The following is a 14,361-nucleotide window of genomic DNA, read 5'->3' as shown; positions in this document are numbered from 1 at the left end:
GTGTGTAGATAATTTACAGTAGAAGTTAGCTAATCTGTCTTTGCTCAGTTACAAGAGAGGGAATTCAGGTTGCAAATAGGTCAGAGGAGGTCAGTGCTTTGGAAAATCTCAATAGGACTGCCATACCAAATCACACCTTTGCCGTGAGGCAATTAGGTCCATGGCAGGGACGTGCCTCTGCCAGTGACTCGCTGAGGGAGCTACTTTACGGAAGTATGCATGATTCCTGCATTTATTATCCTACAAAATAGCATTTGGGAATCAGTTTATTCCAGACAGTTAACTGCTCTGTGATTTCTGACTGACCTTCGGCTTGGCAGATGGCAGAACCAAAGCTTGTTTTACCCAGAAGCGGGGAACATAGCTTTGGAATTCCTCCTTAGAAAACTGGTTGTCATAGCCAAATTGTCTTGCTTACAGTTTGTAATTCTGTCCAATATATTTGCGACTAAATATTACTGCCCCGCTAGTGACCGATTTCAGTCATGTCTGATAGCGAAAGTTTATTTATTTGTAAGAGCTCTTACTATAGAGGTTGTGTTGATAGAGCACTCCAAGGCACTTGAAAGCTAAGGGAGCGACATACAGTGAAAACTGATGTTACTTACTGTATAATGCTCTTTCAAACAATAGCTTTAGTCTTCAGGATATTGCCTGGTGATTTTTTTACATATACTAATGCTTTTGAAAATGTAGAATATTTGATGGTGGGGAATGTACATATTTGCTATCCTCTAAAACAATGACTTTAACATAAGGTGTCTCAGTTGACTGAAAAATCTCATGTTACACTTGGTTAATGCAGGTACTGAAGGTTTTGTCTTGTCGCATTCTTAAATGGGATTTGTTCTCCTTCTCTTTCAGGAAATGCCCAATTCTGTCTTTTTGGTAATGGAGGTATGTGTTAACATATGTGTTTCTTTCTGGCTGATTTTAAAGATGATTTTTAGACAAAACTCCTTTGCACAGCTGTAAAATAACCATGACTTGTTAAAGCAAGCAATTCTGAAAACTAGATTATTAATTTCCTACTAAATTTATCAGCAGTTTGTCCCATAAATTATTCAGTTTCATTTTATGATACCGTAAGTATTGATGAAGCGTTACACCTCAAATTATTAATTACAAGTAATTGACAAAACAATTTTAAGGCAAACAGCTGGAAAGGCTCTTCTAATTTTCATGAAAAGATTACAGAGCAAAAATTATATAGCAAGTATTTTGGTGCTTGTGTTTTGAATAAACTGTTTCTTTTTACCAGTACTGCAATGGTGGGGATTTGGCAGATTACTTGCAAGGTAATTGATTACTGTATTTCCCTATTAAGAAGCTATTGCATTACATGTTTATATTCTGTATTCCTGTAATCCACTGGTGTTTCTCTGAGATTTTTTTGCTTGTGGTTTAAATATTTTTCTGTTCATGGAATGTCTGTGATTCCACAATGCATGTTCACCCTGGTGTGATTTTAGAGTATGCTCTTTATAAGAGTAATTGAATTCACCAGGAATCCATTTAGTGTTGTATTCTGTCTCCAGTCAAGGTCAGCAGCAGAGTGCTGTTTGTTGTGTGTTTGTATGCCACCCTGGGAACTTGAAAACTAAATTTTGAAGCTGCAGGAGGACATAAGGTTTTGCATTTGTTTAAAAATATTTCCCAGTGTTTTTAAATGCCACTCATAATTGAAAATAAAACCCACAAAGTAGCAATGAAGGTGAATAAAATAATGCACAGACATAAAATGCTTTTTGCCACCGCTTTCAAAACTGCTTTCACTGCTTTCAAAAAGTTGAATGTAACATTCCCTTGTTTGTAAATGAGGGAGAAGATGTAGCTAACCGTAAGTACCATGCTGAAAAATGTGTGGTTTTCTATTTCTAAAGTCATATTTTGGGGACTGCTCCCAGTGTTTTGATTCCACCTGCTTTCTTTTCCAAGATATGAACTTAAAAATACTGAATTACGTGTATAATAATGCTTTCTACAAAGAGGCAGTTCTGGCTTAGGAGAGATTATACCCTTCAACATGGCTCTGCCCAAAGTGAAGACAGAAGATACAGAGTCATGACAAATGGATTCTTATTATAAACAAAATTTTGAGCAGAGATGTTAATCTTCATATTTTTCTTGATGAAATTATTCTTCTACTTGCCTTTGTATCTCAGTATGTTGAAGGAGTCTTTTTGTGAACAGCTATTGTTACGTTAGCTGTGTATATTAAAAGCCTAATTCGCTTCCCATTAAAATCCTTGGAAAGACTCATACGGTACAATCCAGCTCCTGCGTTCAGCACTTTTTCAGACTGCAGAATGAGATAATACTTTCTGAAGAGACTTTCAAAAATACATCTTTCTTTTTCCCTTTAAAATAAATTTTATCATGGATGAAGTTTTTTGAGCAGAGTGGTTATATGCATCCCCATAATAATTTGTTCAAAGAACAGGTTGTACTGCTTCAGGTTGTAACATAATTGTAGATACATTTAATGTTCTAAACTGTGAAGTTCTTTTATTTTCGTGGCTCCTTTGCCTTTTTACAAGTTTAGGATTTAATGGTGACTGAGAAGTTTTACAATTATTATGCTATCAGGTTGAATAAACTACTGTAAAACCAGATAATTCAGAACACTGTAGCTAGTGTAAAACTATGGAGATGTATATGTTGTTGAGAGTATATACATTTGTAGAAAAATACTGGAGATTGGATTGTTCTGAGTGTAATTCACTATGATCTGATTATCTTCATTGTTTTCACAGTTGATCACTGTAAAGTTTATTGCTTTTTGCCCAAAGATAACATCTATTTTCTCATCTGCTAATGTGTATATTATTTCCAGCTAAAGGAACTCTTAGTGAAGATACCATCAGAGTGTTCCTCCAGCAGATTGCAGCAGCTATGCGTATTCTGCACAGTAAAGGAATCATTCATAGGGATCTTAAACCACAGAATATTTTGTTGTCTTACGCCAGTCGTAGGAAGTCAAGTGTCAGTGGCATACGCATCAAAATAGGTAAATATGCTTTTCTCTGATCTAAAGGTAAATTATCACTGTTGGATTGTTTCCCTACTCAGAAGTGTCTTTGTAGTTAGAGCACAGAGGGTATACTGAATATGGTACGTATTAAATTGATGCAAATCAGACAGTAAGTCTAGAACGATGAGCTTTATGCTGTAATGCAGATTCTCAGTATAAAAAAGCTTGAGTCGTAAAGACCTTTTTGATTAAATCTGCAGGAAAAAGAAACCTATTTCGCTGATATGTCTAGTATTAAACTATTTTAATTAGACATAAATCTGTAACCTTTGAAAATTTGAGTAGCCATTAGTCCATTTCAAAACTGCGTGCATGTGAGACTCCAGTCACAGTTCCAGATGGGTTTTTTTTGTGATAGACCCTCCTAAGTGTTATTTGAGAAATTTAGAAATGTAGGTTATGACCTATTTTTGGCAGAAGAAGGTTTGGCATTGTAACTGGGGAGAGATGTCAACTGTTCAGGATACTACCAAACTCCTCTTCAGAGGACACTTCAGGAGTTTTAATCTTTCGTTGTTGTCTGTTAAGTGTCCATTTAAAAATACCTTGTTTTTAACAAGTTTCTTTTCTACGCTTTTGCTCAACCAAAATCTGAGATCTGTTCCAACTCACTCCATCCTCTGAACAGCACAGAGGAGACAAAACTTCTTCTCTTGCTGTCCTTACTTGATAGTTTCACATGCTTTTGCCTACATGGAAAATTCGGGCATCTGAAACTTGATTTCTTAAACTTCTACCTGATGTGATTTCACTGAAGCAGATTGTATATTCATCACTCTTAATGAACCATTTATATTTAGCCACTGACTTTAATCCTTTCCTGCTGACGCCAGACAGCACGCTCTGCAGCTGGGGAGATGGCTGAGCAGCAGTTTGTGCAAATGATGCCACTGCTGTTTCTTGGCTTGCTATTTGGAAGATAATACATTATTCTTTCAGTGTAACATAGATTTTACTATTCCATGAAGTTGACTATGTATTATACCTGTCTTTTTTTCTCTAACTGGTAATAGTAGCAGATTTCAATAAGAGACAGATCATTTCTAGACTTTAAAAATTTGAAAATTATCTTTCTTTTCGTTGACGAATGTGTTTCTTTACATAGCTGACTTTGGTTTTGCTCGTTATCTGCATAGCAACATGATGGCTGCAACTCTGTGTGGTTCCCCTATGTATATGGTGAGTGACAGTATATTTCAGATTATGTTGCTTATCTCAAACATTCTCCTATCAGAACAAAATAATTTACTGCTTGCAGATTGGCAAATGTCTAATGTTGCTTCAGCAGTATTAGGGGCAGCATGCAGATCACCTTTCCACAGTTTTACTAGCTCCTTTTTTTTTCTTGTGATTTGGAGATCGCGACTTAAAATCAGAGAGACATTGAACATTTCTTAGCACTGCAGGAAGCAAAAATTTTACAGAATTAAAAGGCAATACATCTTAGCATTAATTTTTTGGCAAAGTACTTTCATTCCCACTTACATACTTTATTTTTTCCTGAAATAGGGCATTATCTCCTTCCCAGTCTCTAAGAAAATAAAAAGTGATCAAATATAGGCTAGAAGAGCTTTACACTAGTAGTTAAAAATACTACTTGATGTTTTCATTCTAGTTATTTAATGTATTCTCTCACATGTGGCGTTTGGTTTATTTGTTTTTTTTTAAAAAAAACAATTTGGAGTTAATTGCCGTTAATTTTTACAATAAGTAGTGTGGTAGTCAATTGAGCATTGAACTCTCTGACTTTGGCACTACCGCTACCGTGCGGTGCGGTCTTGGGAAAATCATTTTGCTTTCCCTTGTCTTGTTTTTGTATATGTAAAATGGCGATAATGATATTCCTTGTGAAATACTTGGTTATTTATCCACAAGGAGGACTGCATAAACCAAGTAAATAACCCTTACCTCATTCCCATACATGCCGATCGCTAGCTGCTTTCTTTAGAATATCAACGTTTCTAGTTTTCTGTGATTTTGAAACATAGCTTTCATTTTAGATAGTGTAATATAACTGTTAACTTTCAAGCCATGTGATGCAGATTAAAGTGTTAATTTTGTCTTAAAATATTTACTCTTTACAATAAAGTGATCTCGGCTAATACTGCTCTGGTAGAACTCTGGTAGAATTCATATTGCTGTGACTTTGCTTTTTTGTTTTCCCTTTTCTGAAATTTTCCTGTTCTTTCCAGGCCCCTGAAGTGATTATGTCTCAACACTATGATGCTAAAGCAGACCTGTGGAGCATAGGAACTGTGATTTATCAGTGTCTTGTTGGAAAACCACCTTTTCAGGTAACACTTCATTTCCTTTTCCCTCTTTTTAGTTTCATGGAAATTCCTAGGGCTTTTCCTTCCAGTCATGAAAACAGAAGTAGGTAGTGATGTCCGAGCGTAGTGTCGATGCTTCAAAGGCCAGATCACTTAAGGATACCAAGGGAGAATTTGCTCCTACTTAGTCTATGAGATCAGTGTGTTCAATCCAGAGGAAATATATAAGGATACTCAGTACTGACGTCACTGCTGTGCTTGGGGTTTTCTCCTTTAATGCCCGTATGCAAAAGCCTCCTTTTTGTTTATGTGTGCATAAGTGCGAAAGCTATTTTCTCCATTAAACTGAGCTTTAATTAATGTACGTTTTTATTTGACAGGCCAATAGTCCTCAAGATTTGAGAATGTTTTATGAAAAGAACAGGAATTTGATTCCTAGGTATGTCACCATGGCCTTTCCTGTCACTTACATTTGTTGATTGAACACTTTTTCATCTTTGGGAATGCCTGGGATTCATAAAAAATATTTGATGTTGCTATCTTGACAAGGACGTAGTATGATACAGTGACTCATGTTGCATTTTGCCTTCATTGTACCTTGCTGCGTTGAAAGTGTCCTGTGCTAAGGCTATAGAGCATGTATAGTGAAGACTTACGGCAGAATGCTGACTTCCTGAAATTTAATGCGTTATACATTATTTAATGCATGCATGAAATTTATTGCATGTTTTACTTCCTCTTGTGTGCAGTATTCCTAGGGAAACATCAGCTTATCTGGCTGACCTGCTGCTGGGTTTGCTTCAGAGGAACCAAAAAGATAGAATGGACTTTGGTATGTAACTTTTCCTTTTGCTCTCTTGACTTTCCTTGTTAGTTGTATTCACGTGACCAGAATAACCATGTTGACCTTTTGTCTACAGCCAACTACATGAAAAGTGAAGTATTTTTTTCTTCTCGGTTATCATAAAGGAGGCAGAGTAGCCAAAAGAAATAATTAGGTAACTACCGTCAGTCAGTATTAAATGATGCACATAAATTATGACTTTGTTGTTGAGTAGTGAAATATAAATTAGTTTAATTCTTTCAATTGTGGCCTTTTTTCCCCCACAGTGTTAACTGATTGTCCTGGTTTCGGCTGGGTATCATCATCAATTGCATCAATTTAATACCTTAAATTTCATGTCACAATCTTATTTCTGTTACTTTAACTGGTGTTTTAGCTTCAGACTGGGAGCAGACATCGCTGATCTCCATGTGGTGTTGGTTGCAGAAATGTAACAAAGTACTGGAAGAACCCACTTTGGAAGCAAAGTTGCTTTAAATGGTTTCCTCCCTGTTGCTTTCTCTTGCAGGCTGCAAATATCATAACAGTATTAATGGGGGTACAAACTGCGTACTTTTGATTTGACCTTGAAAGCTATATATATATATGTATATCTGAGGGCAATGAGAGATGTGGTGTTACATCAAAATTGTTTATATTTGCAAAGATGAGTTCCTAGTATTGCGCTTAGATATTGCTAGCTGTAGAGACTTCTTTTTTTTTAGTGAAATATTTTCACTGGGTTTTTTTAAGCCTCAAAATAGTAGAAACAACTGTTGTATCTCTGTATTTCATTAAGTCCAAAAATTTTAAAATTTTTAAACTGTGCAGTGACTGAAGTTCACATCCTGTTAGATTACTGCAGTGTCTGTTTAGGACTGCATTTTGAGTTAGTTGGGAAGTTAAATCTAGTACAAACTAGAAGGATACTCCCTTAACAAAAGTGAACTTGTTTGGCTCCAGTTTATTGCTGTGCTTGGCTTTTTCTCTTTAGCTGGAGATCTTTGGTTGCAGAACATTGTTCTAACTTCTTAAGATTTCAAGGCCTCAAATCGGTACTATTGAATCATTCAGAATGGCTACAACTGTCGCTTCTTCAAGATTAGTCAGTAGAGTTTAGATTTGTGTGTGCTTTGTACTGGTACTTTGTTACCCACTTCAGTCTCAAAAAGCCTTTTTATTGCTGGGTTTTTGGTTACCTGTTACTGCCGAACTGTAATGCTTTTTTGCTTTTTTTCTTTTTAGTGCAAACTCAGGCAGCATTTTTAAAAGCAGACCACTGAAAAGTTAAATCTCGATTAGTTCTTCTTAGCTGCATCTTGTATGTCATGTTATTCATGCTGGTTGTTTACATTTTATATCACTATTTGTTATTGCAGTTTTATCATAGCTCCCAGGAAATGTTAATCTTAAACTTATAGTTAATTAAAGCTAACTTAGCTAAATACAATTATCTTTTTATTATTATTTTATATCAATAGCGGTGTGCTTTTTACTGGGATTTGTTTAGCAACAAGATAGGTGACCCATCAAGTTTAATCTATGGAATGGTGGGAAAGAGCCTAAACCTTAAAGTCTCTTCATGCTCTTTGTAGATAAGACCCAGTTCTTTCCTCAGCATAAGCTATCAGCTCTTGTGATGCTGAGATCCTAGGGAGAGTTGCAACCAAAAGTCAGACATGCTTAGTTTTTGTTTCTGCTTATGGAACTTCACCATTGCTCTTTAGTTATGCATGCAAGCTTGGTTTTGATGCAGTACTGAAATACACAAATTGACTCATTCATCACATGTGGTCCTTGTGTATTTGTGATAAGACGACTATATTTGTTAGACTGTGGAGAGAAGAGGATTCAAAAGGCATTTTGGTTCTTTACTTGAAGCTCAAGACTCTCCTAGCTACATTTTTTTTTCCTTTTCAATTCCTATGTTTTGCTCCAAGAAATATGAAACTTTTTTTTTAATAATTGGAATTTAAAACATCCATCAGTACTGACATAATTAAGGTGTTGCTCATCTGAGAACCAGGCATGGATTTTTGTGCGTAGACGTGACTGAAATAACTTGATTTAACTGCTGTACATAAAAGCTTAAGTAGAAGTCAGATACAGAAAAAACTCATGGTAATTGGGTAAGATGTCCCAGATGATAGTGACAGTATTCAAAGGTCGATTTATAAATCTGTATGTGTGTAGAAGAATTAATACGTCACAAACATGGACTTTGAGTAATTGATTCACTTTGCACTCTGGGTGTGCTGATCCCTACAGTTTCTTCAAACATGGGAAATTCACTGTATCATTCGTGGTAGTGGGAGAACGCATTTGTGCTTAGAAAGAAAAATAGAAAGCAGAATGCTAGTGATGAAAGTCATGTTTTCCTTGGCTGAGCCACTTAACGGGCCTCAAAGGGGCTGCTCTGGAATGCGCTTAGCAAAGGGAGTGAAAGGGAGAGTGTATAACTGAGCCCAGTTGCCTGTTGTTAAAGTAAAAATAGCATTGGAAATCTTGTTGATCTTCCAGCAATATAAAGTAGAACAGCAGGTGTTGTACAAAAGCTCAAGAACACCTGATCCTTGTGTTAAAGTTAATCATTACATCGTTCTTGCGTTATAGCTAGCCTCCCTTCCTTATCGGGTCATGGAAGAAAGTGTTGTTGAAGGAAGAGGAGATACTGCAGGCCTCAGATTCTTTCTCTTTTTTTTTTTTCCTTGTTATTTGCTTAGGTCTGATGAACAGCATTGTTTTTCCTCAACTGTTAGAACATTAAAGTTCACAAAGCTCAGCAGGTAGCTTCTACCAACCCTCGATTTCCCCTAATTAGCTGAAGGTTTCTTCTTGTAAACTGCTAGCCAACTGGTTATGCTAAGTCAGTTAAATGCACCTCAGCATATCCATTTACAACAAAAGCAAAGTGTTTCTATTGCAACAGTAACAAGTTAACTGAGGAAATTGTTAAAGGAATTGTGTTTAATTCTGCTTTAAACTGTGAACTGGCCGCACAGGTTGTGTTCTGCCGTTGGGAAGTGGGAAGGAGAATGGCTGCTGCTCTGTATGGTAATTTTTGGCCACCTAAGGAGTAGCATTAATGGGTTCAAAAATAAGCATCGGTCCTTGGGAAAGGCAGAAGTGAAAATACTTTCAGTGTTTGATGTGAGAGATGCTCATCATTTTGAAGAGCAAATTAAAACTGAATTAGTACCATATTGAACATAGAGAACATAATTTCATGAGGAGTATAGGAGGGCTTCTTGTGTACATGATCCTTCAGTGCAGTCATAAAATGTCCTCCAGTAATTCAGTCTGATTTGCCTTGCTGGCTGTTGTTTGAAGTTATTCAGCTGATTTTTGTTTCCTTTCCAAATGCTATAGCAACATATAACATAGAAGGCTTTAATCTTTTATAAGCTCTTCACCCTCTGCTCTGAAATGCTGATTCTGGAAAGGCAACCATTTATCACCATCTGCAATATAGTCTGTAAATTCTATGTCCTTTGTACATTTACTCACCATGGTTGTTGTTTCTTGTTCTATAGAAGCATTTTTCAACCACCCTTTCCTGGATCAGATTTCAACAGTCAAGAAGTGTAAGTAGTTTTGGTTTTCCGCTTATTTATGTAAATGATGAATGTTGGGAGCTGGAACGGAGAAAGATCTGCCAAGTATCGCACTTAAGTGTTTATGAGGCATTTTCCTGAGTTTGACTTGTTGTTTTGCTCTATTGTGAGGCTAAGTGTTGAATCATTTTTGTATTATGCTAGACTGAAATGTGATACTTATTTACTAGTTCCTTTGACATTTCAGCTGAACTTAAATACCCTTGTATGTTTAAGGATGTGCTGTGCTTTTAAGTTGTATAAGGGTTTATGAATGAAAAGCAGCGAGGAAATGAGTTTGTTTGAAATTCAGCCTTTCAAAATCTTAGTCCCATTTTTTTTCCCCCTGGGTTTTCCTCTTCTAGCTTGTCCTGTACCAGTGCCCACATATGCAGGCTCAGTCTCTGGCAGTTCCTGTGGTAGCTCTCCTTCATGCCGTTTTGCTTCTCCTCCAGTAAGTTCTCTGGTTTACAGAACAATCTCTAGAAAACGTTTTCTGTAATGTTTAGCCAAGAGTTATTAAATTTTAGATCTTTCAATTCTTAAACAGTGTAAACTGTCATGTTTAAGAACACAGAGCAAGGAATACCCCTGTCTTTTGCTAGAAGAATGCCATTAACATTTTGGTTCTCTCTTGCCTCTTGTGTTGTACTTTGTGGGTTTTTTGTTGTTGTTCTTTTTTGTTAAAGAAAAAAATACATATACACATCAAACGCTAGAGTAGCAAATCTTTAGATATGCTAATATGGTTTGCAATGTGATAATTTTTGAGTTGGCCTTTTTGGCTAAGGCCCCTTATACCCTATATACGAACTGGTGACTTCAATTTTATGTGTTATTTGGAAGAGGTGCATCTGTAGCATCAGGAATGACTGAATAAATTGCAATTGTTTAAAGTCACAGCCTATTTAATATAGAACTGTCTAAATTGACACTACGGGGTTATCCAGTATTTGAAATTTCCAACTTCAAATACATTTTAAACTTCTGAATACTTAAGAAACAAAAAACGGCCCAAGATTTATCTTCTTTTTTGTCAAAGCTAGTGATGATTCTTGCTTTAAAAGCTTCATAGTTAAAAGAGCAATTCTACATTCTGAATCACTGGATTTGCAGTGGGTTTTTCACTTTCTTTTTTCCACCCCCCTCTAGTCTCTGCCAGACATGCAGCATATTCAAGAAGAAAATTTGTCTTCCCCTCCATTGGGTCCTCCTAACTATCTTCAAGTCTCTAAAGACTCTGCCAGTACCAGTAGCAAGAACTCCTCTTGTGACACAGATGACTTTGTTCTTGTCCCACATAACATCTCTTCAGACCACTCATGTAAGAACCTTCCTTATTTTTACATTTTAAAACAATTTCCACTTGTAACGTACTTTTATGTCCTGTTATTCTTTGGCTCTCTTTTCTCTAAATGTGTCTCAATTGGAACTCATTTCTTTAGTTTGAAGGGAGACTGTTTTGTATACCTGCATGTCCATCTGGGACATTATCACTTTCAATTGAGTAGCCAGATACGCTAAAGATACCAAGGTGACTTAAAGTCATGGAAAATATTGGGGTTTGTCAGTAGAAGAAAAGAGTCAGTTGTAAACAACTGCTGATAAGAAGCCCAAGGATTCTCTCAGTGGAGGCAGGCACACTGTTACCTCTAGACTGACTGAACGTTTATAGTCCATGCTGTAGGGCTTTAAATAATAAACAAGTGCGGGTAAAAGCATAAAAAAATGCTTAGCATGAAAAGTAAGGCATCAGACTGGTCTTGTACTGTAGAAAGATTTGGATGTAGCGTGTTGCCATTTTACGACATCTTCCCAACCTGAATTGCCACTACGAAGCTAGTCAGCTGATTTCTATACAATGCCACCAATTTGTGTTAAATATTTGACTAAATTAGTGCCTTGATCTCTGAAGGGTTTCTGTCACTCGTTGTTATAAATTCCCAATACTGATACTTTGTACTTTTAAACAATGTATTTTATTTCAAAATTATTATAATTAGTATAGCAAAAAAAAAACCTCAATAAAAACAAGCAACAACAAAACTTGTTAAAGAACTGTCTTCCCCAGTTACGTTTTTGTTGTAGGTCACATTTGAGGTATTTTCATGCACAAAACAGTTTGTGGAAAACTCTTTTATATGTTCACAGAAATTTGTCAGAAGTGGTTATTTCTACAACAATATTGGAGATTTTTTTTTTTAAGATTCTGCTTCATGACGTGGGTTTTCAATGTGTTCTTCTGCTTACTGTAGATGATATGCCATTGGGAGCAGCTGGCAGGCGGGCTTCAAGCGAGTTCTTGATGTGTGGAGGGTAGGTGTGCTGAGCTTTATCCAAAAGAAGTCTCATGTTCTAAAATTGATACTGCAGCTGTAGAAGGGGTTGCTGGGTTTTTGGCAGTGATGGGTTTACATAGCTGTGTGTGGACTTTCTTAAAGATTAATATGCCAAGTTGAATTTAATATGAATACGTAAACAGCCTGAATTCAGAGTTTTGCTGCAAAGTAGATAGTTTCTCTGATGTGAAGACCTGTCTTTTGACAGTGGTTTTTGCTTTCACAGGCAGTCACCATTAACTATTTCTGGAAGCTCAGGAACTGTACAGAAACCATCCTCAGCCTCTTCTCGAAGTACGGCTTCTGGTACAGCTAACAGGTGTGTGATGTAGGCTTAGTATTTCCTCTCTTTTTAAAAGGTTCTCTGCTACTATATTTTTTTTTTAATCATGGATGGCTACTGGAAACTGAACTAAAATAGAATCTGTTTTTTCCAGGCTCTCTACACTTAATGCATTCTAATGGCTGACTGTTGCATAGCTAACTTCTGGCTCTCATGCATCCCCAAAAGATTTCCCTAAGGAAAGATAGCATTCTTTTTTCTGTTTAAATTTTGAACTGGTTGAAAGCAGAAACTTCAGAGACGTAACTGACTTGTCTTTTTTGGTGTTATGAAGCACGGTCTTCATTTAGTGAATGCAGTATACATTTTAAGAAGCAGTTGTGAGAGACGAGGAACTTACAAAGCCCAGATTGCTATGGATTTGTGTCTCGTGGCTGGATTGTCTTGTGTCTGGTAACCGGGTGTGGCTTCTGTGCAAGTGATTACTGTGAATTTCATGTTTGTGTCTCACAAGATACCATAGAAGCCACATGAAAGAGCTAAACATGTATTGCAGCTTTTCCATCAGCAGGACTGTTAGTAAGTCCTCTTTCTTCCACATGGTTGTAGGCAAAGTTTCTGCTAGTTTGAAATAGAACTGATATTCATCAGCGGTGCCTGAAATCTTTCCTGTATTATATTGGAAAATGTAAAGCTTAATCATGCTATTTAACTACTCATGTAATATCTAAACAGAAGGGTTAGATTTGTCATTTGATCAAGTAATGAATTTCATAATGTTTTCAGTACAAATAGAAAGAGGATGAGTGGCTAAATGGGGAATAAGGCTATTATGTTGGGTGTATTTTTGGCTTATGCTAGTACTACAGGGCTGTGAGTCAGCATTATTTGTTTAGAAATGCTTGTCACAAGAAAAGTTTGCTACTTTGTGCTGATCTTTTTGCAGTTTGTGAAATCTGCTGACATGGGCTATCAATACAGCTTTAGACTTACCTTTTATGCTTAAGGGCAGATAATGGCGATGGTTTGTCTGTAAAGATCCATTTGCTCTGGATTGGCCATGTACAATGTATTATAAATACATTGTAATTTCCTATTTTAAATTGTGTCAGGCATCACAGTTTTTAGAGTTACAGGTTTTTGAAAATATGCCAGTTATCTGTACATTACTAAGTTAAGAGCTAAACAGTCATGTGATTAGAAACAGGTGCCTTCTGTTCACACTTTCAGTGTTTGTACTATAATGATTTGATTTAATTATTGGTTGAGTAAATTCGGTAACTAACTGGCTGCTTGGGGCATGATCTGAAGGAAGCAGAGTGTGGTATTCTGCAAGATGCTGCTTTTGGTTTTTGGTTTTGGTTTTTTATTTTCTGAGAAATGTTCTTTATAGTGTGTGGTTTTGGGTTTTTTTTTAAAAAACAAAAGGTTATGCCCTATGAAACAGTGAATTTTTCTGATTAGCTGATCAAACTGAATGAATTGTACCCATAGTTACGCTGCTTTATGTCAAGTAGAAGAAGCTGTAACACTTCTCGGGCTCCAGCCAGAATGGGCAGAATAGGTAGAGGTGGTTCACTTTCCTGTGGTTAATTGCTAATTTTATCCTCTGGATCTCACAGAAACAAGATTTGCATGCAGTTCTGCACACATCTGCATTGCATTTTCTCTCACCAGTAACAAACCACATCAGACTCCAGGATGCCTAACCAGAGCTTAGCTTTGGGCCTGAGCTGGGGAGCCCTGATGGAAGGCCAAGTACTGTACCATGCCTCTCCACCATGCTTACACAGCATTGCTGCCTCCAGTTAGCTCACGGCTCGCAGAGCTTGCTTGGATCTACCTGCAAGGCTGTGGGAGAGCAGGGGAAGACATTTTCCTTGCCGAGTACTTTAAAAGTTGAAGTGCCTTCATGGCCCTCCCTCAGCGTCACTGCCACAGTTTAAATAACATCTGCTTCCCCTCTCCTGGAGGTCGGGCCCTGTGCTACCTCAGCATGTCGTGTTAGTCGTAGCAGGG

At 36.9% G+C, this 14,361-nt stretch overlaps 1 protein-coding gene across 1 annotated transcript in view; it reads left to right on the top strand.

Moving 5' to 3' along the window:
* The window catches only part of ULK2 (unc-51 like autophagy activating kinase 2), a 40,299-nt gene that overhangs the window by 11,359 nt on the left and 14,579 nt on the right, over nt 1–14,361 (top strand). The window contains exons 4-15 of the mRNA XM_075168530.1: nt 865–897; nt 1,262–1,298; nt 2,837–3,010; nt 4,140–4,213; nt 5,227–5,328; nt 5,685–5,743; nt 6,054–6,136; nt 9,661–9,711; nt 10,086–10,174; nt 10,873–11,044; nt 11,976–12,036; nt 12,286–12,378. Of these exons, the coding sequence (XP_075024631.1) occupies nt 865–897; nt 1,262–1,298; nt 2,837–3,010; nt 4,140–4,213; nt 5,227–5,328; nt 5,685–5,743; nt 6,054–6,136; nt 9,661–9,711; nt 10,086–10,174; nt 10,873–11,044; nt 11,976–12,036; nt 12,286–12,378 (1,028 nt within the window). The remainder of the gene's footprint in view (nt 1–864; nt 898–1,261; nt 1,299–2,836; nt 3,011–4,139; nt 4,214–5,226; nt 5,329–5,684; nt 5,744–6,053; nt 6,137–9,660; nt 9,712–10,085; nt 10,175–10,872; nt 11,045–11,975; nt 12,037–12,285; nt 12,379–14,361) is intronic.

This window comes from Calonectris borealis, chromosome 19 (genome assembly GCF_964195595.1).
Source record: "Calonectris borealis chromosome 19, bCalBor7.hap1.2, whole genome shotgun sequence".
NCBI lineage: Eukaryota > Metazoa > Chordata > Aves > Procellariiformes > Procellariidae > Calonectris > Calonectris borealis.
This window is presented reverse-complemented; position numbering and strand designations above follow the sequence as displayed.